Below are 26,443 nucleotides of genomic sequence, written 5' to 3' on the forward strand. Positions count from 1 at the left end.
CCTGCCCTGCACAGCTGGGAGTTTGGTCACAGGCATCTGCAGTATTTCCTCTGGCCCCTTGCTGGGAAAGCCCCAGCTCTGTGCTGGGAAATGCAAGGGAGTGTGCATAAAGAACAGATCCAGGTTGGAAGACAATTAAGGCCTCTATTGTCTTTGAAATTGGTTCAGCACTTTGTGCACGCTCCCTTGTATTTTCGTGCCCAGAGCTGAGACTTTTGCAGCAGCCCTCACACCCAGCTTCACATGAGCTCAGGGGCACCAGGCCCCCCACTAATCCTCCAGACCAAGGAGCCGGGGGCTGGAGCAGGCCCCTTGTCCCATGCAGGGGAGCCTACAGGAACACTGGGCCCCTGTGCAATGTATGGGGGGGTTTGACGTTATCACCCCTATTTTGAGAACAGCAGGTATCGGTACCAGTTAGAAAGTTTACGTTAGTTTCACCCCTAGACTGGAGAGCAAACGAGGACAAGGCAAATCATGTGTCTGGGGACAGGCTCTTAAGTGGGAAGGGGCAATGTTTGAATCAACCCTCCAAACACCACCCCCCATTCCCAGATTCTGCCCCCTTGCCCCACAAACTGGCCCCCATCTCCAGGCTTAACCCCTCTCAGCCCCAAGCCCGAAGATTAACTCCTCCTAGCTCCAACCCTACCCTCCTCCACCCCCCATCCCCAGGATTAACCCCACTCAGCTCCAAATCCTCCCCCATCCTCAGGCTTTATCCCCCAGGCCCATGATCTCCTCCAGCTCCCTGCACTGCTGCTGCTCCATCCACCAATAGCCCCCCCGACCCCACCTCCTGCCCCTCTCCCCCTCCTTTCAGCAGGGCTGTGGGGCTCCAGCGGGGGCAGACTCGGCCTCCCCTCCCCCCAGCTCTCCTGCAGGCTTAGCACTTCTCCCATCCGCAGCCACTGAAATACTGGCACTCGATGTAATTGGTTTCCTGGCTGAGTATCTCCTGCCGGCCGTTAAACCAATTAAATTTAGATCCATTATTTCAGTGCGGCCGGGCCAGGAGCCACAAAAGGAGTCGGCAGCAGCAGCACCGGGATCTGCAACTGACTCCTTAAAGAGCCACATGTGGCTCTGGAGCCGCATGTGGCCAACCCCAGCCTGGTCCCAGGTCTCACCTCCACCTGGGAATGTCCCTGCTGAGAGCAGCCTGGGGTGGGGGTGGGGAAATCCACACTGAGCATGTAGCTAAGGCATCACACCCCCGGCTGCTCCAGCTGTCCAGTGTCCTACGTGGCTGTGTGTTAAGGGTTGATAGGGTCACCCTTATTGAACCATCTGCCCCAGCAGCGGGGACCCTCCTCACCCAGCTCAATAGAGACACTGAACAGCTCTTAACCCTTCATGTTATCGTAGAGGGAAATTGCACGTTTCATGGTGTGCAGACCCTGCTGTGGGGAGGGGAGGGTTCAGCCGTTCAATGCCTACTAAGGGCACATGAGATGAAGTGTATCGGGCAGCACCCAGGTGCCTGAGAAGGTGAAGCCATCGAAAATAATCTTTCACTACTAAGCACTTTTCTAATGCCAAGGAGCAGAGAGCTTTCAGGGACTAGGGGGTGCGGATTGACAGATCACATTTCAGTGGAGTTTACAGCACAGTTACCTGCGTATTGTCGGACTTTCTCCCAACCTGAAATGAAGCAAATATGGGAGGTGAAAATTGCCCTGAGCACAGACTTGTTGAACAGAAAACTCTTTTAATAAAGTTTATAACAACAGCAAACATATAATCCACACGGTAACTGTCAATTGGGGAAAATGCGTATTTATTTACCTGCATTTAATAAGGCTCTTCTCCACTCTGCAACCAAACACAGACCGAGAGGTGAGACTTGAACACGGACACCTCAAATAGGAGACAAGTTTGTAGCCAGGTTTACATTAGCAATAAAAGACGACTTACCGAGTTCACCCTGCAGCTTCTCTAAAAGCAAAGAAACGAGAAACAAGTGAATGTGTGAAAAGAATAAAGAGGCTGTTCAGTAAGATCCCACCCAACCCACATTGACTCTCGGTTCATAGGGGCTGCGTCTACACGTGCACGCTACTTCGAAGTAGCGGCGCCAACTTCGAAATAGCGCCCGTCACGGCTACACGTGTTGGGCGCTATTTCGAAGTTGAAATCGCCGTTAGGCGGCGAGATGTCGAAGTCGCTAACCCCATGAGGGGATGGGAATAGCGCCCTACTTCGACGTTCAACATCGAAGTAGGGAACGTGTAGACGATCAGCGTCCCGCAACATCGAAATAGCGGGGTCCTCCATGGTGGCCATCAGCTGGGGGGTTGAGAGATACTCTCTCTCCAGCCCTTGCGGGGCTCTGTGGTCACCGTGTGCAGCAGCCCTTAGCCCAGGGCTTCTGGTTGCTGCTGCGGCAGCTGGGGACCCATGCTGCATGCCCAGGGTCTGCAACTAGTTCTCGGCTCTGTGTATCTTGCACTGTTTAATAAAAGTGTGTCTGGGAGGGGCCCTTTAAGGGAGCGACTTGCTGTTGAGTCTGCCCTGTGACCCTGTCTGCAGCTGTGCCTGGCACCCTTATTTCGATGTGTGCTACTTTGGCGTGTAGACGTTCCCTCGCTGTGCCTATTTCGATGTTGGGCTGCGCAACGTCGAAGTTGAACATCGACGTTGCCGGCCCTGGAGGACGTGTAGACGCTATTCATCGAAATAGCCTATTTCGATGTCGCTACTTCGAAATTAGCTACTTCGATGTAGCGTGCACGTGTAGACATAGCCAGGGAGAGCTCTGAACATCTCCCATGGGGGTCTGTGACAGGGCGGTTGATCTGCACTGGTGAAGACAGGTTAAAACAGACCATGGGCAAGGGTTGTCCCGGGAATCAACCAGGGAAGTCTTGTGGCGGCCAGTCAGAGCTGGGGGACCACATCTCCCCTGGCCAAATACAGGACATAGGGAATGACCCCCATCCTTGCCAAAGCAGGACGGATGGTCGCCCTATCTGGGGCACCGGGAACAGGGCTGCTGCCCCACCAGTGAAACTCCTGGCTTCCCCGAGCTGTGGGTGGCAGCCCCCACCACTGCACAGTCAACCCCCACACTCAACCCCCGAGGCTGCGGCTCCAGCCCCCCGGGCCCTGGCCCCAGCTCTGGCAGCCCTGCTCCACACCCCCGACCCCTGCTCCGGCCCCTGCTCCAACCTCCGCAGCCTGGTTCAAACCCGCCATAGCTCCAGCTCTGCCTCCCGCCGTCCCCATCCCCGTCCCTGTCCCCGGCTCCAGTAGCCCCACTGCAATCCCACCTCCCCCGCCCTGGGCTCCTGCTCCAACCTCCACAGCCCCCTCAACCCCCCATGGCTCTGACTCCACTCCCGGCTCCCGCTCTAACCCCTGACACCCAGGCCCTGGATCCAACACACTGAAGCCCCAGTTCACACCCTCCGCAGCTCCCGCTACAACTCCAGCAGCCCCGGCTCAGCTCCAGCCCCCGCTGGCGGAAACCCGGCAGCAGCGGAGTTACCGCGCACTCTGGCTCCCAGCTCCCTTAGGTGGGGGAGGCCAATGAACCCTGTGAAATACGGGGCAGTTAGCTCCTTGTGCAAAATAAATCAGAATGGCACCCGAATTACAGGGCTGTCCCGCTGAAAACGGGACGGATGGTCGCCCCAGTCCGAGCCCAGGCGGGCCGTATAAAAGAGATGGCTGGCCAGGGTGAACACGCTCTCGGCTCCAGCCCTGGCTGGAGGGGCGTCTACCTGTTTGCTGGAGCTGGGTATTGTGGACAGAGCAGCACTGGGGAAGGGCAGGTGAGCCGGGGGCATTCTGATCAGGCGAGCTCTAGGCCACCTCTCTGCCCATACGAGCAGCCACTTCACACTGCAGTGTGCCCCGGAGGTAAGGGCTAGATGAAGACTATCCGTGGGTCACTGAGACAAAGTGAGGAAAAGGGGCTTGAGGGTCCCTGGGAGGGGAGGACCCCAGAGTGAGGCAGTAGCAGAGAGCCAGGCTCTGTGGTCAGGGAAGGACGTGGGTCTGAATGGAAGGTGAGCTGCGGGCCAGAAGAAGGCTCTCGGAAGCTGGGTGAGCTGATTCCCATGCCACCAGCTAGAGATGCTACACTGGCGAGTTCTCCCCATTACAGGGTCTACTTGTTATAAAATCTGGGATTCTCCCTTCCAGTGCATGAACACAGGGGCCTCACAGCTCGGCGTGCGGCTGGAAGTGAATGACAGCACAGGGGAGTTACAAGGCAGAAGATTTAATTCTATTATTGCAAATTCGTTGGAGTCATTGTTCTACCGGCAGAAAGCAACACACACACTGGGGCGCTCGGCTGAGCTCTTTCATGGCCAGTGTTGTACTGGGGACATAGAAATCCTGAGTAAGCTAAAGGGGCTGTCTCCCTTCCCTTTCCCCTGAGTGAAGGGGACCCCCCCACCAACTGAACTCAGTGATGTTCCTGTCCCTCTGTCTGCACCAGGATAGCTACTGACAATCAGGTACATCAGCCCCAGCATTTGAACGCACGTTCTAGACATCAGTGGCAGAAACCTCCTGGCTTTGTGACAAGTATAGAAGCCTGACTGCCCCTGCAATCTCCATTTGATCCCTCAGGACCCAGGCCGAGGCAGTGATCTCAGGCAGAGGATTTAGGGGTAAGGGTGTGGTTGGAGTCGGGGTTAGCAGTCCCTCGCCACGCTTCAGTGAGCCAGGCTTCTTGCTTACTCTTCAGCCAGCTGCTGCCATCAGGGTTCTCACCCTCCCATCCCATCCCAGGCCAGCCCCAGTCTGGTCAGAACCCTGTTGGGTCAGTTGGGTGAATAGCCAGAGTACGTGTTTGGAGTGGGGAGGGGGAAGGAAGGGGGCTGGAGGCATTTGAAAGTGGTGGTGATTGCGATCCCTGCTGGATACAGCATGAGCTGTATGAAAGGAAAGCAACATGTGAACCTGTAGTTACACATTCCATGATGGCAGTGAGTTTTCCTCATTTAGCTGATGCCTTTAGTTACAGCAGCCTTTCCCTGGGTGCCTGTTAGCAGCAGCCCAGCCCAGAATCTCAGCAGTGCTGGCATGTGTGGCCCTGCCCTGACATATCCTCTTTGTTCCCAGACCATCTCCTTGTATAACCCCTGCAACAGTGGTTCTCAAACTTGTGGGCCAAACATGCTCCATGGAAACCTTTCGGTGTCCCGCTCAAGATGACAAAAATGCCTCCTCCTACCTCTAAATACCTAAATACTCGTATTGGGTTACTGGAGTTACAACGTAAGGAAACACAGATAACCGGTAAGAGAGGAAATATTGTTCAGCAAAATGATTAAACAGAGTAAGAGCTTTAACTTCATCCTGTTGGCTACCAAACTTCCTTTTTAATTAAAGTAAAATATTAATGTGTGCCCCAAACCAGGTTTCAATGTTCTATTTATGGCAGGGGTGGGGAATCTTTTTTGGGTTGGGGGCCACTCCTCTCTACTGATGTGGGCTAGTACTGATTCACCTCACTCCCTGGTGCTCCAGCCTCACGGGAGGGGACGCAGGGACAGGAGGGAGGGAAGAACAAGGTCCATGGCTTCCCACAGGCCTGAAACTCTTTAGCTGTGTCTACACGTGCACACTACTTCGAAGTAGCGGCACTAACTTCGAAATAGCGCCCGTCGCGGCTACACGCGTCGGGCGCTATTTCGAAGTTAACTTCGACGTTAGGCAGCGAGACGTCGAAGTCGCTAACCTCTTGAGGGGATCGGAATAGCGCCCTACTTCGACGTTCAACGTCGAAGTAGGGACCGTGTAGACGATCCGCGTCCCGCAACGTCGAAATTGTGGGGTCCTCCATGGCAGCCATCAGCTGGGGGGTTGAGAGACGCTGTCACTCCAGCCCGTGCGGGGCTCTATGGTCACCCTGTGCAGCAGCCCTTAGCCCAGGGCTTCTGGCTGCTGCTGCTGCAGCGGGGAATTCATGCTGCATGCACAGCGTCTGCAACTCGTTGTCGGCTCTGTGGATCTTGTGCTGTTTAGTGCAAGTGTGTCTGGGAGAGGCCCTTTAAGGGAGCGGCTGGCTGTTGAGTCCGCCCTGTGACCCTGTCTGCAGCTGTGCCTGGCACCCTTATTTCGATGTGTGCTACTGTGGCGTGTAGATGTTCCCTCGCTGCGCCTATTTCGATGTGGTGCTGCGCAACGTCGATGTTGAACATCGACGTTGCCAGCCCTGGAGGACGTGTAGACGTTATTCATCGAAATAGCCTATTTCGATGTCGCCACATCGAAATAGGCTACTTCGATGTAGGCTTCACGTGTAGACGTAGCCTTTGGGTCCCAGGTCAGATTTTGTGGGCCTCTGGGATGAGGCCAGCAACGAGGGGTTCGGTGCCTGGGAGTGGAATGGGGAGGGAGGCTGAGTGCTGCAGGGGGTGTCTGGCCAGAAGGGCCGGCGCAGGAGAGCACTGAGGGTGGGAAGGGGAGAAATGTGCAGCTGTGGGCTGGGCAGAGGGTGTATGGCAGGAGGAGGGTGCTGGAGCAGGCTGGAGGTTGGGGCTTTGGCCAGGGCGGGTGGGTGCAGGAGCAGGCTGGAGGTTGGGGCTTTGGCCAGGGTGGGTGGGTGCAGGAGCAGGCTGGAGGTTGGGGATTTGGCCAGGGTGGGTGGGTGCAGGAGCAGGCTGGAGGTTGGGGATTTGGCCAGGGCGGGTGGGTGCAGGAGCAGGCTGGAGGTTGGGGATTTGGCCAGGGTGGGTGGGTGCAGGAGCAGGCTGGAGGTCGGGGCTTTGGCCAGGGTGGGTGGGTGCAGGAGCAGGCTGGAGGTCGGGGCTTTGGCCAGGGTGGGTGGGTGCAGGAGCAGGCTGGAGGTCGGGGCTTTGGCCAGGGTGGGCAGGTGCAGGAGCAGGCTGGAGGTTGGGGATTTGGCCAGGGTGGGCGGGTGCAGGAGCAGGCTGGAGGTTGGGGATTTGGCCAGGGTGGGTGGGTGCAGGAGCAGGCTGGAGGTCGGGGCTTTGGCCAGGGTGGGTGGGTGCAGGAGCAGGCTGGAGGTTGGTGCTTTGGCCAGGGTGGGTGGGTGCAGGAGCAGGCTGGAGGTCGGGGCTTTGGCCAGGGTGGGCACGTGCAGGAGCAGACGGGTAGCAAGTCTGGCGGGGGGAGGGGAGGCTGTGGGAGTGAGGGGGGAGCACAGTCTGGCGGGGGGAGGGGAGGCTGTGGGAGTAAGGGGGGAGCACAGTCTGGTGGGGGGAGGGTATAGACACGGGCTGGGAGGCAGGGGCTCAGTGGGAGGGGTGTACATCAGGAGGATGGAGGTGCAGGGTCTGGGCACAAGGGGGATGGGGGAGCACCTACCTGGCATCACACCCCCCTGCTATTCCCAGGCACCGTGTCCCAGGCATGGACTCCCGCTGTTCCTATTGGTTGTGAGTCCAGAACTGCAGCCAATGGGAGCAATGGGGAAAGCCTCCAGGCTGCACATCTGTGCCTGCTGCTCCCCTAGCGGGGTGAGGGGCACTGGCAGTGCACAGAGCTGCTTGCTCCCGCCATGACCTGAATCCAGCCAGGCTCAGGGCTGTTTACACGCCTCCCACACCCCAGCAGGAGGCCACTGCTGGCGCTCTAAGCTCACAGGGCCGGGGCCCAAGGCTGAAGTGCCAGTGCAGGTTCTCCATTGTTGGGGGCAGGGGGAATCCCTGAGCTCACGGCCCACTTGCAAGGTGGCTGTGGACCATTAGTGGTGCCAGGACTGAAGTTTGAGACCCCTGAGCTACAAAAGGGCTTGAGGGGGATCTCAGAGGGCAGCCGGCAGCAGTTTTCTGCTCTGCCTGCAGAGGAGGAGTCTGCCCCCGGCTGGAGCCTGTTACACTGCTCTGGGCCTTCAACCCAACACAAAAGTGTGCAGCCTCTCTGGGTCTGAGGAGGACACTGAGCAAGTGATCTGGGTGTAGCCAGTGCACCAGCCCAGGGAGATCTGCCTGAGTCTGCAGGCAGTGACGCTGGCTGCTCACACTCAGCACGGTGAGGTTGGGATGGTGACACTGAAACCTTTCCCAGGACAATTTGTCACTATTTGCACTTTTGTCAATCAGAGTTGTTAAGAAAAACACACACTCCCGAACCAGAGACATTTTGCCAATGGAAAGCACTGGTGCCACAGCCCTTTGTCAGCAGAAAAGCCTCCTGCTGCCAAAGCCGCTGCAGCTAGTTGGGGATGGAAGTTTCTGACTGGCAGGTGAGCTCTCTCCTGCCAGCTAACAGCAGACACGCTGCCTTCCTTTCAGCGGCAGAGCTGTAGCACAGCCTCTAAGGCCATGGGTTCAACCTTTGCTCATTTCCAGACCCCTAACTTTGAACAGAGATGCAGACCCCTTTGGAAATCTTCAGCACAGTCGCAGGGGCCCCATGGACCCACAGGCTGCACATCACCGAACTGTGCTGAGAAGTGTGTTATGTTTACACGGATAACTTAATAGCAGTTACTGTAAGTGGTCCAGACACTGACCTTTCTCTCTCCTGTGCTCAGACAGCAGGGTCTCTAGAAAAAGAAAAGCAGGAGAGGTAAGATTTCACAGTCGGGTTTATGGCAACCACCCCTGCATCAGTTAATATAACTGGCCCAGACACTGACCTTTCTCTCTCTTGTGCTCAGACAGCAGGGTCTCTAGAAAAAGAAAAGCAGGAGAGGTGAGATTTCACAGTCATATTTATGGCAACCACCCCTGCATCAGTTAATGTAACTGGCCCAGACACTGACCTTTCTCTCTCTTGTGCTCAAACAGCAGGGTCTCTAGAAAAAGAAAAGCAGGAGAGGTGAGATTTCACAGTCATATTTATGGCAATCACCCCTGCATCAGTTAATGTAAGTGGCCCAGACACTGACCTTTCTCTCTCTTGTGCTCAGACAGCAGGGTCTCTAGAAAAAGAAAAGCAGGAGAGGTGAGATTGCACAGAGTCATATTTATGGCAACCACCCCTGCATCAGTTCATGTAACTGGCCCAGACACTGAGCTTTCTAGCCCTCCCATTCAAATTGCAGAGTCTCTAGAACAAGAAGGGTGAGAGGTGAGATTTCATTGCATCTTCTTGATGGTGAGGTTTACGTTACTGTTTCATGCAGCTCTGCTGTAGCTGTGAAATACAGAAGCAATAGATGGGCAAATGAAGAGACGTGGTCAGGTCCATCTGTGGAGGTCTCTGCACCCCCAGCCCAGGCCAGTTCCCAGCCTTGTGGGTGGTACATGCTCCTTGGGAAAGTGAAAGCTAGGAAGAAACAGGTCCCCCGCCATGTACCCAGCACAGCCTGAGCTAAACCATCGTGTGTCCAGACTGACCAGCATCCCCGATCAGTTGTGCAGTTCCTATGTGTGTTTGTGTTACAGCAATGCAAGCCACAGCGCTCACCAGTACAGGTGGGGTGGAGAATTCCCCGAAAAGTCCAGGGACCAAGACAGTGACAGTTCATTGTTCTGAGTGCTTAGTGTTCGGAAATGAGCCCAACCTGGTTCTCTAGGCACAGACACAAACTTTACACACCACTCAAAATGAGTGAGTCCTGGTACCTAAAGTTGGACTCAACCCAAATACTGTATTTGTAAAGCCTCCAATAGACCTGTCCAATTCTGGTGCTGACAGGATGAATAGGTGACAATTCTAAAGGTACCAAACCCAGTTCCCCCGTTCACAGGCACAAAGCACAGCTCCTCTCTGCTCCTCTGAATTACCTGCTTTCGTCTTCACGGGGAAATCCTTGTAACAGGCACTTCCCCTTCCCAGTCCTGCCGACAGTGGTACATTTTGACATAAAGCTCACAGTGCTTCAGGAAAGAGAATCCTCTGGGTAGGACTTTCACAGCTGCCTTAGGGAGTTTCTATATTCGGTGCCAATGAAGTTAAACAGAAATTGCATCCAGACCCCTAAACCAACTTTCAAACCCCAGCTCCCTATAAACACCCAGATCACTAAAGGCCAATTTCTGGCCTCTGTGAGTTAAAAAACCCGCATCTGAGCACTTATGCTGCAGCAGAGAGTTCATTGTCCTACTCCTGTCGCAGGTGTAACCCAGGTAACTCCTAACCTTTGCATGGGCACAGCCACTGCTTTCCTCACTCACAGCTCCTAGCTGCAAGCCAAATGGGGGAGTGGGGCTGGGCCCTAAGAAACACATCTTACACTTTCTGGCTTCCTGCAAGAACTTAAGTTCCACATGTTAGTGCTCCAAGCACTGTTTCCGCTGACTTTTTCCATCCCTGGGTGGAAGAAATTTTGTTCTGTGCACCAAGGTGTGAGTGGATGTGCACCACCCATACCAACAAAGGCTGGTGACTGTGAGCACTCTGCTAATCAGCTGCGTGGCACCTGACTCTCACCTGAGAGGCCACCCAAGTGCTCAGCATACAGGCAACACCAGCTCCAAGCCCAGCCCACTGGGCCCAGCACAGCATTTCACACTCAGCAATGCTGATCCCCAGGGAACAGTTCACACTCACATTCAGTTGGACTCTCCAGTGAGAGCTGAGGGGTGAAACCACTTGATTCAGTTCAGACAAAGTCATAATTTATTCAGGTCCCCCATCACCCTCAGCCCAGCTCCTGCTGCCTGCAACTCCTCCGAACAACATCAAAACCCACTAATCCCAACGCCGCTACTAATCTCTCTCGCCCCCCACACGTTCACCCTCCTGCCTGCCCGACTCTCCTTACTTCACCTTTTGCTCTGTGCTGTCTCCAGAAGCAGTAACTGGCCAGGGAGATGAGAACAGCCAGCAGAGGCAGGATCACAGCCAGAGCCACCAGCCAGGGATTGATCCTTGGGAAAAACAGCTCTGCAAGAGAGAGTGCCCTTGACTTGGGAGCAAATATGTGCAGCATGAAGGCAGGACACTGGGCCAGTGGGGACTCTGACTACACAGGAAAATACACAGGTAGATGTGACACCTTTATGTTATTAATCCAACATGGTTCCTCAATGGGCGGGGGCGTGTTAGGGGGACAGGAGAGGACTCTGCTGTGCCAAACCTACCTCCAACTGGTGTCAATTCGAACATCCCCGAGGCCAGGGATAGACAGTAGGTGGAGTGTGAACCAAATGTGGGTGACCAGAAACTTTTGAATACACCCCACACTCTTTATTTACTTATTTTACCTTATGATATTCTCTGGAGTCTGGACTGTAACTCCTCCTGGACCAAGAAATTTGGAATTTGACAAAAAATAATGTACCTCGCACTACTCTGCTGTGCACTACCTGGGTGCAGGGACCCTGCAGTAGTGATCGAACACTTCGCTGGTGCATGTTGATCAGTTCGGGTTTCAAAGCAGGGTGGACTGAAGCCCAAGACAGAACTGTCGGTGCAGGCAGCAGTGCCCAGCAGGCCAGTGAGAGGCAGAGTTACACCCCAAATTGCCATGAATTGACCAGTGGACCAGCCCTGATCCTGATCGCTTTGCTGCAGAGCCCGCTAGTCTGCAAACACGACCTGAAAATCCCACCCCTAAACAGACGCGGGTTTGCTCAGAACTTTACCAGACATGCTCAGCACCTTGAAGATTCAGGCTACTAACGAGGAGACATGATGATAAATACAGGCTGCACCCCCTAAAACCAGCACGTTCTGGTTTGACAACATTGCTCCTGCACCAGAGAGCCCAGGCAGGAGGGCAAGCTGGGGCTGCAGCCAGAGCCAGAGCCAGCAGCCACATGGGTTCAGACGGCTGGGAAGCCAGTGGGAGCCGGGATCTGTGACCACAAGGGCAGCCAGGGAGTGGGAATCAGAGGACATTAACCTCCCTTGGTCGAGCAAAACACCTGGCTTGGGACCATGCAGGTCCCAAGGGTGCTGGACCAGGGAGGTGCAACCTGTACTCTCGGCTCCTGTCTGCAGCATCTCAGTCTATCTATACACAGCGCGGATGGCAACTGACCTGCTAAGGAAATCGCTGACTCTTTCTCCTGGTTGACACGGTGGTTCCTCACACAGCAGGACAGTTTCTGATTGGACTCTTCTGCTATAACAATGGCAATCTCTGTTTGAAACAGGCCGCTGTCCTTGGGGGAGATAGTTTCAGAGGCCGATGGTAAGCGCTGCCCCTGGTGATCTCTCCACTCAGCCTCAGGCTCTGGGTACCATCCGGATGATCGACACACCAGCCGGATCCCTCCCTCCTGATGTCCCTCCACAGAAATGACAGGAGCAGGGCCCAAACCTACGGAAGAAATAAATAAACTTCTGATAATTCTACAGTGTCCAGTGTTGAGCCAAAAGCTTTATTATACTGTTATCAAAAGCCATTTCCTGTTAAACAGAGACCTGAATGTGATTTCATGCATGTGTTTGATTAGTTACACTAGGTGGGTTCCAATCTGATAGAATTAATCTTAATGTTGGGGCTGTTGTATGCACAAACTTGGTCCAATTTAGTTGAGTGGTTCAGTAAATCCAGTGCAAATCCCTGTGTAGACACTCTGAATTCAAGCAATCGACTCAAGTAAAACTAAGGTAAGTTATTTGCAAACCTTTTAAGACTGTGCATACAGGGTCTGCACTATTTCATGAAACCTCTGGCACTTCTACCTACAGACAAATCATACATTAATTCACAAGGAAAACCAGACACTAGGGAGTTCAATGTCATCTCCATTGGAACATGGAACATCCGAACACTGTGGGCAACTGGAACGTAGAGCTGCTGCGGAAGGATATGGAGAGATACCAATGTGATACACTTGGACCGGCAGAGATGCGTTGGACGGCATCAGGAGAGATATGTGGTTGCAAAGTCATTTGGTCAGGAAACTAAACGCAGCATAAAGCAGGAGTTGGTTTCCCTCTTAGCAAAACAGCTAGAAGAGCATTATTAGGATACAAACCAGTGAGTGCAAGAATGATAGTCGTGCAATTCGAAGCAAAAACCATTCAACATCTCAGTCATTCAGAACAAAAAGCAGTCAAGTAGCACTTTAAAGACTAGCAAAATAGTTTATTAGGTGAGCTTTCATGGGATAGACCCACTTCTTCAGACTCAGTCATTCAGGTGTATGCACCCAAGTCAGACAGGACGGAGGAAGAGATTGAGCTATTTTATAAAGACTTGACAAAGACGGTGGGGGAGATACCGAAGAAAGATGTGCTGATCATCGAAGGAGATTGGAACGTGAAGATTGGAACAGATAATGAAGGTTGGGAGAGAGTCACGGGAAGGTTTGGATGTGGAGAAAGAAATGAACCAGGTGAGAAACTGTTACAGTTTGCTACAGAGCATGAGATGGTGATTTGCAACATGAGATTCCAACAAAAGGACTGTAGGAAGTGGACCTAGTGATCGAATGAGGGGAAGTCCAAGAACATGAGAGATAGGATTTTGATAAGAAGATGGATAACATCAGTACAGCAGTGCCGAACTTTCCAAGGAGTGGATATAGACTCAGACCACAGTCTAGTGGTCGCAAACATCAAGATAAAACTCAAAAGAAAATGTAAGACACAGTGTAAGAAAAGAAGAGATGTGGTGAGGCTACGTGAGGAAGAGACAGGGAATGCATACAGAGCAGTGCTCGAAGAGAAGAATAAGAATATCGGCACAGAGAAAGAGCTACATAAGAGAGTCGCAGGGATAGTCACTGCTATAGAAGAGGCAATTGAGCAGACTGTTCCAGAGGAAGAAAAGATCAATAAGAAGTGGATTACCCAGAAGACACTGAAGTTGGTTCAAGAGAAAAGAGCGTTGAAGATCAGAAGAGATGTGTCTGAGATGGCAGAACATCAATATAGAATGAAATGCAAAGAGGTAAGGAAAGCAGCCAGAAAGGATAAGAAGAAATGGTTAGAGGAGCAATGCGAAGATATCGAGAGGTATTACGGCGAGTGTAAGAGCAGGGAGGTGTATAAGACAATTAGGAATATTAATAGGAAATGGAACCGAAGCAGATGGCGATCAAAGATGAGAACGAAGAAGTGCTCATGAACAGAGAGAAGATTGTGCAGCGATGGACGAGATATTGCACTGATCTATACAAAGAACAGTTGGACCCGAGTGACTCAGAAGAGACTCACTGAAGAATTGAAAGAGAGATCTCCCCCGAGCATCGAGAATGAAACGAATATTTCAAAGGAGGAAGTAGAAAAAGCAGTGAAATGACTAAGAAAGGAAGTACATTGGAGTGCAAGAACTACAGAACGATTGCCCTAACGAGTCATCTAGGTAAGGTGCTGATGATCATACTGACTGAGAGATTAAGATCGCAGATAGGAGAACAGATAGAAGATGAGTAAGTGGGTTTCAGAAAAGACAGAAGTATCATATAGCAGATATTGGCACTCAGACTGATAGCAGAGAAAGCTTGACGAAAGAACAAAAACGTACACGCTCGCTTCGTTGATTTTCAAAAGGTATTTGACAGTGTAGATCAGAAAGTGACTTGCGCGGTGTTGGAGTCATACGGAGTGGATAGCAGACTAATATGGTTGTTGGAGTATATCAATGATAATGCGGAGGCAGTGGTGAAAACATGCAGGGAGTTAGGAAGTTGGTTTAACACAAGTGGAGGTACGAGACAAGGAGATCCAATATGGCCAAGTATCTTCATCGCACATCTGGAGAGAGTGACGGGCAAGATCAAGGAAGAGGTAGAAGGGATATCTGTGCACAGGAAAAGAATTAACAACTTGAGGTTCGCGGATGATATAGTTATCATTGAGGAAGACGAGGAGAAGCTAGCGAAAACAGTGCAGGTACTAAACAAAGAAGAGAAGTGGTACAGACTGATTGTGATCATCAATAAAACAAAAACAATGGTATTTGCAGATAAGGAAATAGGAAGGAAGATTAGTGTGGATGGTATTCAACTAGAAACTGAAGAGAAGTTCACATATCTGGGGAGCAACATAAGGTATGATCTAGACTGGAAGAAGGAAATAGCGACTAGAATAGCGAAAGCAAGAGCGAGTTTGAAGGCGATGGATAAGATCTGGAAAACCAAAGCGATTTGCTTAAGAATGAAGCTGAACATTTTGAAAACGTGTGTATTCAGCAGCATGTTGTACGGATGTGAGACGGGTGACAATGAAAGATTGGAAGAGAGGAATATTGGCATTCAAAACGAGTTGTTATGGAAAGATTCTGAGAATAGGATGGATGCAGAAGGTCACCAATGAGGAATTATATAGAAGATACGCCAAAAGAGAACCTGCTGCAGAAGGTTATAAAACAGAAGCTACAACTATTTGGACACATTTGCAGAATGGACGACGAACGAAAAATCAAGACCCTGGTATCCGGCATAATGGAAGGTTCGAATAGGAGAGGCAGACCCCACAGAGAATGGGTAGATGATGTAGTAGATTGGTGCGGAGCTAGTCTACAGAAACTAAGCCACTCGGCACTGGACAGGGAAAGATGGAAGGCAATAGTGAGAGAGACATCAGACACCAACGGGCGCTGAGCCCATGGTTATTGATGATAATGATATACGACTGCCAAGGGCGACAGCGAAAAACTCTCACTCCTCTGAGAGCCAGGAAATACATCTACACCCACAAAATACTAGAGCTTAGATAACAAGGAAATCCAGGGTTAAGGTAATGCCTTCTACAGCAGGCCACACCTTTACTGATGAGCTACACTGAAGTGAAATGAACTTAATGTGGAAAAAGAGGCTTCAATTTATCCCAGTCTGTGAAGTCAAAGTGATTGTTATTTTGATTGTGGCTGCTGTGCAGAGAAGGCCTTACACTGTTTGGAAATTTAACACAGAAGATCCTCCATGGGGTGGGAGAGAAGGGGCAGCTGTCTGGAGCCTTCTCTTGTCAGGATTCTGTTTTTAAAAACTCAGATTTGGTTGTCTTTATATAAAATGTAAATCCATAACAAACAAAACATATGCAATCAAATGATGCAAAAACATGCACTTCATTGAAGTTGCATGTAAATAACAAATACAACATGCATTCTCATCAAAATCAGAACAAAAGCAAAACAGAAATAAACAAAAAGCCTGACCCACAGAAGTCACACAGGGCATCAGTTATGAAAGTGACTCATAGCATAGGGGATATGGCCATCTGCTAGGCCAGACAGAAAAGAACTGCAACATACCCCCTTGGTGTGTGGAGCCAGGAAAGCCATGCTCACCCCACTGGAAGCAGAGGGGTGGGGCACAAGGTTTAAAAGACGGGCCTTCATTTCACTTGGGCAGGAGCCAGCAAAGGAGACAGATGCCTCCCGTTCTCTGCAGGGACTTGTGCCCAAGAGGGTCCTCTGTAGCACTGAGGATTGAAAGTCACTGCCAGGGCTGCCAACCAACAAGGACACTGAAGAGCTGCTGGGACTGCCAATAGCTGGGCAGCCTGGGAAGATGGAGGATACCCACAGGATAAAGGTGGGTGGCCACTTACCCATCTTAGGTCAAGAGGCCTGTGTTTGCTTGGCCTCAGCCTCAGCCATGACAACAGGCAACAGACTCTTCCATCCTGCCTATGGGCCCAAGCCCCTGATACTTATGTTCTGCCCTTCCCAGAGGGCTTGAGCTCCAGTGACTGCTCAATTCTCATTAAGGGAATTAACCTTTACAGACACATGGTAGCAGGGGATGTGTCCTCACTCCAAGGCTGATGGGGAGGGATGTCCATCGATGCTTACTTGACTACACAGATAAATAAGGGAGAATAGAATCGAAGCAAACAAGGAGATTACTGTATACTGCAGGTTGAATCTCTCTAGTCAGGCACCCGCGGGACTTGACTGGTGCTAAACCAGAGAATTTGCCAAACCATAGGGGATCAATGTTGTCTAGCAGCATTACCAACACTTCCACTGCTTCCTGGGCTCTTAAAAGACATTTAGAGGAAAAGTAGAGCTAAGTAACAGCAAAGGGCACTGGGAGTCAGGACTGGTGGCTGTCAAGAAACTTTATGGGACTGCTGGAAACTTGGCCACAGCCAGGAGAAGTGGGCATCTGGCTACTTAAAACTATGCTGGACCATAGATGTTGCCAGACCAGAGTGTGCAGGATCAGAGATGTTTACCCTGTAAACTGTGTCATCAAGAATGCTGGTCTATACAGAAAGTGACTGAAAAACAAGTACATTCTTTCTGCACCAGATGATTCCAGTGATGAATTCCGACAGGCCTATAGGAGCCTGGGAAACTGAGCCTTCCCCATTCTACCAAGGCTCATGAAGCCTTACATGGAAAACCTGGACAGCAGTAGACAAGGATTTGACACTAAGGCTATCAGCTGCAGCATGACCTGGAATGAGCCTTTGGCAGATCAAGGGTGTGCTGGTGCTGCCTTTGTGGCAGTTTAGCCATAAATGAGGAAAATATTCCCATGGTCATGGCAGACTGCTGTGTGCACCATAATATTTGTGAAGGCAAGGGTAAAAAGTTTCCCTGGGGTGGAGCACTGACACAAATCGTACGAGTGCTGAATCTGAGTAACAGAGACAACTGCTAGTAGAGGGGCACAAGGAAGGACTGGGAGAATCAGGGAGGTTTTGAAGCAATATTTGAGCAATGAACAACAGTAATATGTATTATACATCACACTGCCATGATTAACTCATTTCAGTTATCTTGTTTGGTCTCAACATTCTAGATTAAACTACTTCTGTGGTATTTCTACCAGCATCAATGACTTCAAGTAGGATGCAAATGACGAGTGGTTCTCCTGCAGAGACTGCTTTTACTAAACAACAATTAACACACACAGAAGGATTGGTGGGAAGGGAGATAACAGGGAAGGGCAGTGGAGACTCTCAGAGCTCTGCGTAAGTCCAGTTGTCCTTCTGAAAGTTGTGCAAATGGATGGGGTGAACAGGGCACAGAGAGATGCAGGAAGTTGTAAGGAATGTGTGAGCAGAACTAGTGGAGGGCACGGAGAGTCATTTTGCGTTGGCAGCAGGGGAAGGCAAGCATGCACATGCTCCAACTGAAGTGTGAGTAGGGATTTCAGCATCTCCGCTTGCTCCTCCATCACATTAATGGCTCACTCCTGTCCCTTTAGGATGTCCTCCTTACTTTCTCTCCTGCCTTTCCCTTTCACTCCACTTCCTGCCTTCCCTTTTCTCTGCTCCTGAGGACTGGAGCACTGCCTGGAACACGTCCTCCTCGCTACGCCTCGGTCATTTCCTTAGCTGGTGCTGGTGTGCTGCCAGTGTGAAAAGGAATCCCCCGAAAGGCCTCGTCAGCATTAGCACGGGAAACAGTACCAAAAAGTGTGATGATTAGTTCACACACAGCATCAATCCCTTCAGAAAAATTCACCTGCTGGTACATATCTCTAGAGGGTTCCTGTGAAATCTCAGTGTGAATTAACATACTCCTGTACCACACTTCTTCTCTTCACTGGGAAATGTGGAGCCCACTGCAACACAGCTAATCTTGCAGATTTGTATCCCTTCATCCACTTCTACAATACACAGACCAAAGAAGAGCTGAACAGCACAGAATGGAGCGGCACGACCTCAGAAGATCAGTTGCCTGGGCTTTCCTTTCCTGCATCATGCACACCAGAGACAACCTGCTGGACTGGCTGAATCTCTGAAAAAGAGAAGCTTTCTTGCCATGTCACTGGCAACCCTGCTGTGCGCTCCAAATCATCCTCCGCCTCCTTGACCATGACCTTGTCACCATGTTTGAGCCTGGTGTCCGATGTCTCCAGCCCCACCAAAGTAAGAACCAGGCACTTGCAGGTGGAAGCGGGGCCACTGCTGAGGATGGCGCCTAGCTCCTAATAGAAGTGGCAGGTCTTTGGTGCAGCACTGGAGACATGGTTTCCCCCGATGCCTTTTGGAATACCTGCCTCAGCTCCTTCATCTTTGCTTTGTGCTCTACTGTGTTGTATTCATAGCCTTGTCCTTCTGGTGCCCTTGCACTGCAGTTCTGGGGAGAGCTCTGCACACAGCTCCAGGAAGGTGGCTTTCCCCATCTGAAAGTTCAGCAACCACTGCCCATCATCCCAAAAGTGCACAGCAGTGTGACCCCACCACTGAGTGCTTGTTCCCCGAACCCCAAAACGCCGGCCCATTGAGCACTGCTGCTCCTCGAACGCCAACAGTAATCTGGTGTTTCTTCCACTACCACGCACAACATTGGCAGCTCTGATTCCTGCTCAGATATGGTGCTCAGGACATACTGCACGACTGTCCACAAGAGTGGCCTCAGCAGAGCAGAGCAATGCAGGTTCCATCCTTTCCGGCCGAGATGGGAGACTCTCAGTAAACTGGGCCCATTCAGAAATGCCCTGAATTGCAGTCCAGAGCCCATGGACCGCTGAGGCAAAAAATGCATCATGTGACGTTGACACCACACCACTGATACTCTGCGACCGACTCGGCCGTCTCACGCCGCTTAGCTACAGAGGGTGATGACGAGCACAGTGGGATAGTTACCCCCATTGCACTGCTTGAATGACTGATGCGAAAGCACCAGCTGTGCACGCCTCCTGCTGCCAGAGGGCGCGTGCTGTGAAAATGCACTGCCGAAGTTACCACAGCACTTCTCCGTCACTGGCAGAACTTTTGGTGACGGACGTGACATTTGTTGATCCTGCGCCTGTGTTGGCCACAGTACGATTACGACAGGATTGCACAATCACGATGCATTTCGTACTAGATGCTCTCAGAAGGCGTCGTTTTCCAAGTTGTAAGTATCCCATGTGTGTGCATGGAGTGGTCTGAGCCGGGGGAAGGTCACAGCACCCAACTAAAGTCTCCGTGGTCTGTAAGTTCAGTGCTTTTCAGCAGGGCTGCAGACTGGGTATAAGCCCTGGCCCTAGGGCAGGATGGGGCATCCGTTAATGAGGTCCAGCTCCCTTTCGGATGGCTCAGCAGTCAAACAGTACACCAGTGGCTGCCCCGAAGCAGGGCAGAGCAGCAGGCACGCCCAGGGCCATAACGAGCGTGAGGAAAATGAGGCGCTCACCTGAGGTGCCACACCTCAAAGCCGACTGGGTTACACAGCTGAGCAGCTCCCTCTGAGCTCCATGTTGTCCTTTAAGAGCCATTTGCAGCTCATTTAGCTGCTGGCAGTGGCAGCTGCTGCTCCTGCTGCTGCGGGGGCCGGGGGCAGATAACACAGAATAAGCTGCATGTGGCTAATTACACCCCTGCAGCTGCTGTGGGTGCTCATGCAGTGCCCCCTCCCCTGCCTGGGGACTTGCCAGCTGGGATTGTGACGGTGTCAGGGGGGCTGCAGGGTGAGTGGGACTCTGGGGACAAGTTGGATTTGAGGGCCTGGGGTGGACGTGGAGGGGCGGAGCAGGCTGGGGTCAGTCTGCCTCCTGCCCCTTCCTCCTCTTTATCTCTGCTACCTGTTCCCCTGGCTACTGCTCCCTGCCCTGATCCATGTTGGGGGGCAGGGTGAAGCCCTCCCAGCTGCTGGGTGCCAATCTGTGCAGCAGGCGTGAGGGGGAAGCAGGCACCAGGGTCACCTGAGCTGCCTCCTGCTGGGTGTGGCTGATGCCTCTTCCCGTCACTCACTTTCCCTCCCTGCCTCCTCACCTTTGTCCTCCAGCAGCAGCTGCCACCTTACGAGCCATGTACAGCTGGGACACAGATGTGCCCTGAGGTGAGTGCGTCGTCGCCCCACCCTTATTACAGCAGGTTGTGTCAGGAGCAGAGAACAGACTCCCTGCCATGGAGACTGGCAGAACCCTTGGGTCAGACATGACAGTGATCACCAGGGTGTGTGAAGGTGACAGCCCAGGCCACCCACAGAACAAGGGTGATGGGATGAGAACAGTTGGGAAGTCAGGGATGGTTCGTGAGGACCAAACTCAGTGTTTGAGCATAAGGCAGCTGTTCGCTTCACCGGCTCTAAACCTCAGGTCCTGGTTACAGAACTAGCTGTGCCTCTCCTGATCTCTCTGACAGCACCTGCAGGGCTCAGGCCTCCTGCCTCTACCTGTCCTGGGGGTGGGAATGTCTCAATTGTCCCTCACACAGACCAGGGCTCTGTGTATCAACATCTGTTACCCTGAACGGGCCAGAGGTGAGCCCAGATCAATCCGTCAGGGCGGGTGGGATCACAGCCACTGTTTGAGCCCCAAGTGCACACAAAACAGTTGTAATTACCCCAACATCTTCATGCCACCTGACTGTTGGAGGTATTTGTGTGTCTCTTTAACCCCTTGCTCAAATTACCTCACCTTTGGGCCACTAAACCCACCCGACTCCAATGAGTCACAGCAGTTTTTAGGATAATTGAGCGCACGTCCGGAGCTTAGAAAATTGAGAAAAAAAAGGATATTAAACAATAAACTAGAATCAAACTTGACCAGAGCTACTGCCCCAGGATGAGAAAAATCAGGTGTCATCTCACAATGAGCCCTCTGAATCCCCTCATTACCCGGTTGCAGATGTCAAAGTATCAGAACAAGTTACTGACCTGCCACCTGCAGTTCCAATAAAGCTTCTTCATAAAAGTCACTGGACCGAAAAAAACAGGTGTACCGCCCATCATCTGATAGCCGTATGTTGCGTATTCTCAGGGAAACTCTCCCACTGGTGATGTCGTCTTTGAAGAGCTCAGTTCTCCCTCGATATTCCAGCATCTGTTCTCCGTACTGATCCTGCCCGTCACCATAGAGGTGCACAACTGATGAATACCTGGATCGGAACCATCTCACCTCCATGGTCTCAGCGCTCATGTTGGGGGAGAGGTGGCAGGGCAGGACGGCCTCCACGCCTACCAAGGCAACGACTGGATGGTCAGGTCCAATCACTGTGAATTGTGCTGTGAAATATACAACGGAAATTAAATCAGCGAGAGTCTGGGGGCAGGTGATAGGAATAAGGGGATTTCAACGTTCTCAGGATCATTTCGAAAAGGACCTCAGTGTAAAGAAGCCATGCGCAAGCAAACCATGGCACTTTTGAAGTGTCGTTGCTGGCGGCATGCTAATGAGGCACTGAATATTCATTTCAGCATGTCATTAATATTCTTCGATATGGCCATTAGCATGGCCTTTTCAAAGTTTTCAGTTCGTGTGGACACAGCCACAGTGAAGCCTTGTCTATACTACCACCGGCCGTTAACCTACGTTACACAACGTCAGCTGCACAAACAATATAGCTGATGTAGACATGCCAGATTTGATTTTAACAAATAGGGAGGAAGTGATTGAGAATGTGAAAGTGGAAGGCAGCTTGGATGAGAGTGATCATGAAATCAGAGAGTTCTCAATTTAAGGAAGGGTAGAAAGGAGAACAGCAAAATAGAGACAATGGATTTCAGGAAGGTGGATTTTAGTAAACTCAGAGAGCTGGTAGGTAGGATCCTGTGGGACGCAAGACTGAGGAGAAAAGCAATGAAGGAGAGTTGGCAGTTTTTCAAAGGGACATTGTTAAGGGCCCAGAAACAAGCTATTCCACTGCGTAGGTGTGATGGAGTGGGGGATACCTGTGTGTGTGTGTGTGGCTCACAGAGGGTGTGAGGCTCCTGCTGAGGGTAACCCTGACGACCAGGTAACACCTTTGTACTGCAGACAAAGGAGGAGGTGGAGCCTGAGGGGTTTGAATTGGAACTGGGAGTTGGAAAGCAGTTAGTCTGGGCTGAGGGAGAGAGAGACAAAGGAGGGGGCAAGGCCCCAGCTCTGGGGGCCCCTCGGGGCCTCCTCTCCTCAACATGGATTGGACTGGCTGTCTCTGCCTGCTGTACTGACTCCTCTGCACGATGCTGTGTCCTGTCAGCTAATAAACCCGCTGTTTTCCTGCTGAGTGAGAGACTCTCCTGCCTGCAGACAGGGTGCAGAGCTTGGGGGACCCCAGAACCCTATCACACTGGTGTCAGGAGTGGGATGTTCTGCACCCCGAGGATGGAGCATCCATTAGTAAGTGACGGGCACCACGGAAGAAGAAGAGGGGCCTGTGAGACCCAGGTGTGCTGACGGGCAGTGAGGTGCAGTTTCCCAAGGTGGAGGGGCCTGCGGCCGAACCCAAGCAACTGTGGTCATGGTTCTCAAGAGGGGGTGCCGCACCCGAGCAGGGGTTACTCCTGGGAATCTGTTGGAGTCGGTCCCAGAAGGTGGAGGGGCCGAGGGCCCAACCCCAGAAACAAGTGACCCACAAGGAGGCTGACGCTGAATGAGTTCTTCCCAAGACAGTGTGCTCATGGTCCTTGAGAGCGGGTGTCACACTGAAGAAGGGGTTCCTCTGAGAGTCTGTTGGAGTCGGTCCCAGAGGGCAGAGGGGCCTACGGCCTAACCCCAGGGAGCTTGTGATCCGCAAGGAGCCTGGCACACTGAAGGGATTCTTCCAGGAATCGTGGGGTGCAGAGGGCATCAGCCTGAGAGCCTGCGACCACGCTCAGCAACTCCGCTGTGAAGTGGCAGCACCTGGAAACCGAATCGAGATTAAAGAAGCTGGACAAGGCAGCGTGGATGTGCAGTGGCGGAGCTGAGGGTTGGGGACAATCCTGCAGAGGTGAGCCCGGATCGGGGCAGGGAACCCTGGACTGCATGGAGCTCTGAACCGAGTGGCCTGCCAGAGCTCAAGGAGGGAAGGAGCGATTCCAACCCATCATCTACTAGTGGCCAAGACAGACCTGCGAAGAGTTTTCCAGGCCTGGGCCGAGGAAGGTGCCTGTGTGTCTGTACAGGAAAGCAGCTGATCCACTGGGAATGGCAAGTTCTCTGTGAGAGAAGCTGCTTCACCTTCTGTGTGTGTGTGGAGACCAGCCGGGGAGCTGGGGCAGGGACAAAGGAGAGAGTGTCTCCCATTGTCTATCTGTGTTGAACAGCAGCAGCAGCCTGGGGAGAGAGCAGAGCCTGCATTTGGAAAAGGTGCCAATGAGGAAACTAGCCCATTGTCTGAGGAAGACTTCCCCAGCCTAGGGTGGCTGGAGAAGGAACCACCAGGAAAGAGCATTCCAGGTGTGTCTCTGAATCCAGCCATGGGGGCTGGAGCAGAGGGAATGGCTCTGGGATGGGCAGTGGTATCCCTGCTAAGGACACTGGTTCTTGGTGCAAGAAAAGTGCTTCTGCTTCTGGGGAAGTGAATCCTTTGCCTGAGCCTGTGGGGGCTCGAGATGGGGCCAAGATCCCAGAGCTGGATCTGAGGGCAGATGAAGCCCAGATGGGAAGTGGGCCTACCTCTGTGTCTCTCAGGGGGGATGATGCATTAACTTGGTCTAATCCAGTTAGTATCATCAGGGAATCCCAGAGACCAGACGATTCTGGTACTTGTTCTTTGCCTGATGCTGAGGTGTTACTGGGAGGGGGTGAGAGGACTCTGTCCTACCAGAGTCATCCTCTCGCCAGGACACAAGAACAGACGGGCAATGGAGTTCCGCTGACTGATGAAGATAAAGGAGCTGGTAGCAGAAGGGAGGAAAGGGATCCTAACCTTCTGTCCAGTGGTACTGGCTGTCTGCCTGGAGGGGGATTACGTGGGAATCTGCCTGATGGGCCAGAAGTGATCCTGGGTGTAGGTGAACCCCAGAAGCTGGTTGTGGCTCAAGGGAGCAGTGCCCCCGTGGAGGCAGACGGGTGAGTTGCTGTTTGGGGGAGCTCTTGAGGAAGAGAATTTCCCTGAAACTTTTCCTGAACCGTCTGTGGGGACTGCAGAAAATGGGAGTGAGGTGAAGGAGAGTGAACAGGAAAGGTGCTTGTCGTGAGAGCCGGAGCAGCCCTTTGCCTGGGGAGAAGTTTGTTTCAGCTCCTGATGGCCAGGATCTGCCTGAGTGTGAAACCACTGGCTGTGCTCTGGAAGGGTCCAAAGCAGGCAGGGTAAAAGTTTCTCAGGAACTGGAAGTTGGTGCAAGTAAAGTGAAAACTATCAGGGAATATGAGCAGCCCTGTAAGAACCAAGTAAAAACAGCTGCACAATCAGTCTCTGTAGGATGCAGGAGAGCGCCAGCAATTCCCCATCTCCAGATGGTGGAAACACTTATATTCTCATACTGGATTCGACTTCTGATTCCATGGGGAGGCAGTAGTTGGAGGTGGAAGGACAAAGGAGCTGTGGGCCTGGTGGGCCAGTAAGGGATAAACAGGGATTCCTCCATGTGGATTCTGTGTCTGGGACTCACAAAACAACTTTCAGAAAGCAGTTTGGTTTGCAAATTTCCAGGCTGGCTGGGAGGGGGAAGTCTCCCTGAGATCATCAATGGCCCAGCTCTTGTTAGAAGGGAGGGCACAGACAGAGAGATCAGATTTCCACCCCAGGGGGCAAGGGAGAAGATTAGAATTTGATGGTGCTAAGAAAGGCCTCAGCCATTTATCCCCAAAATACCAGATTCTCAAGGATGTTGCACAAAGGTTGTGGTCTACCAAAGAGCAACGTAAATGTACAGTTGCAATGGGTTTGTTCTGTTACTCACGCTGACTGCTGTAACCAAGGGGTGCTGCTACCAAAAGCTGTAGAATTGTACCATGTACTGAATGTTTGGAAAGAGCCATTTGACATGATGACATTGATGTAGAAGCATGAATTGTATGTTGAAGGAGTCTGTAACTCTGAAATGTCACCATTGTTCCCTGTAACTAGTCTTGCAACCTCTCACATGAGGAGGAACATTCCAAACCTATTGTGTGGCATGGAAGGGGAAACTGAGGCACACAACCATTTTGGTGGTCTGGTTAAATGTCAAGGGTGGAAAGCATTTGTACCTTCTTTTACTGGACTGTAACTGAATTCCAGATATTGGCCGGCGCAGCTGTATGGGCTGGTGGTCAGACAGGGGAAGGCCCAGACCAGAAAAGAACCATTTGATCTGTTGGTGCTGCAGCATCTGTATGGGCTCTGCCTGCCTGACTTGAGAACGTGGCTGATGGACCAGAGACAGAGGCAGGGAGACCGACCAGCCTGAGGGAACTAAAGGGACTTGTCCGGCTGCATCACATGAAAAGGGCCAATTCCACGCTCCTGAGTTGAAGCCTCCTCCAGCAGGATTATGACATGGAGGTGGTGCACATCAAGGGGAGCACTGAGGGTACAGCCAATGCCCAATCACGAGGGGAGGGCCCCGAACTTCCCCAGGTCACTGGCTGAGTGACCCCGCTCAGTTCGGTCTGGAAGGGGGGAGAGATGTGATGGAGTGGGGGATACCTGTGTGTGTGTGTGTGGCTCACAAAGGGTGTGAGGCTCCTGCTGAGGGTAACCCTGACGACCAGGTAACACCTTTGTACTGCAGACAAAGGAGGAGGTGGAGCCTGAGGGGTTTGAATTGGAACTGGGAGTTGGAAAGCAGTTAGTCTGGGCTGAGGGAGAGAGAGACAAAGGAGGGGGCAAGGCCCCAGCTCTGGGGGCCCCTCGGGGCCTCCTCTCCTCAACATGGATTGGACTGGCTGTCTCTGCCTGCTGTACTGACTCCTCTGCACGATGCTGTGTCCTGTCAGCTAATAAACCCGCTGTTTTCCTGCTGAGTGAGAGACTCTCCTGCCTGCGGACAGGGTGCAGAGCTTGGGGGACCCGAGAACCCCATCACAGTAGGAAAGATAGAAAATGTGGCAAAAGATCACCTTGGCTTCACCAGGAGACCTTGCATGATCTCAAAATCAAAATGAAA

The 26,443-nt window shown here is 52.2% G+C and overlaps 1 protein-coding gene across 3 annotated transcripts in view; it reads right to left on the minus strand.

Annotated features, from left to right (window-relative positions):
* LOC142024810 (butyrophilin subfamily 1 member A1-like) overlaps positions 1-26,443 on the minus strand; it is a 48,860-nt gene that overhangs the window by 7,086 nt on the left and 15,331 nt on the right. For 2 of the 3 annotated variants that reach the window (XM_075017057.1, XM_075017056.1), the window contains exons 3-12: positions 21,323-21,670; positions 11,861-12,142; positions 10,645-10,761; positions 8,819-8,851; positions 8,693-8,725; positions 8,567-8,599; positions 8,441-8,473; positions 1,918-1,938; positions 1,789-1,815; positions 1,618-1,644 (exon numbers count right to left, since the gene is read on the minus strand). In XM_075017057.1, the coding sequence (XP_074873158.1) occupies positions 1,618-1,644; positions 1,789-1,815; positions 1,918-1,938; positions 8,441-8,473; positions 8,567-8,599; positions 8,693-8,725; positions 8,819-8,851; positions 10,645-10,761; positions 11,861-12,142; positions 21,323-21,670 (954 nt within the window). The remainder of the gene's footprint in view (positions 1-1,617; positions 1,645-1,788; positions 1,816-1,917; positions 1,939-8,440; positions 8,474-8,566; positions 8,600-8,692; positions 8,726-8,818; positions 8,852-10,644; positions 10,762-11,860; positions 12,143-21,322; positions 21,671-26,443) is intronic. The other variant, XM_075017058.1, reaches the window with a different exon arrangement.

Source organism: Carettochelys insculpta, chromosome 22 (genome assembly GCF_033958435.1).
Source record: "Carettochelys insculpta isolate YL-2023 chromosome 22, ASM3395843v1, whole genome shotgun sequence".
Classification (NCBI taxonomy): domain Eukaryota; kingdom Metazoa; phylum Chordata; order Testudines; family Carettochelyidae; genus Carettochelys; species Carettochelys insculpta.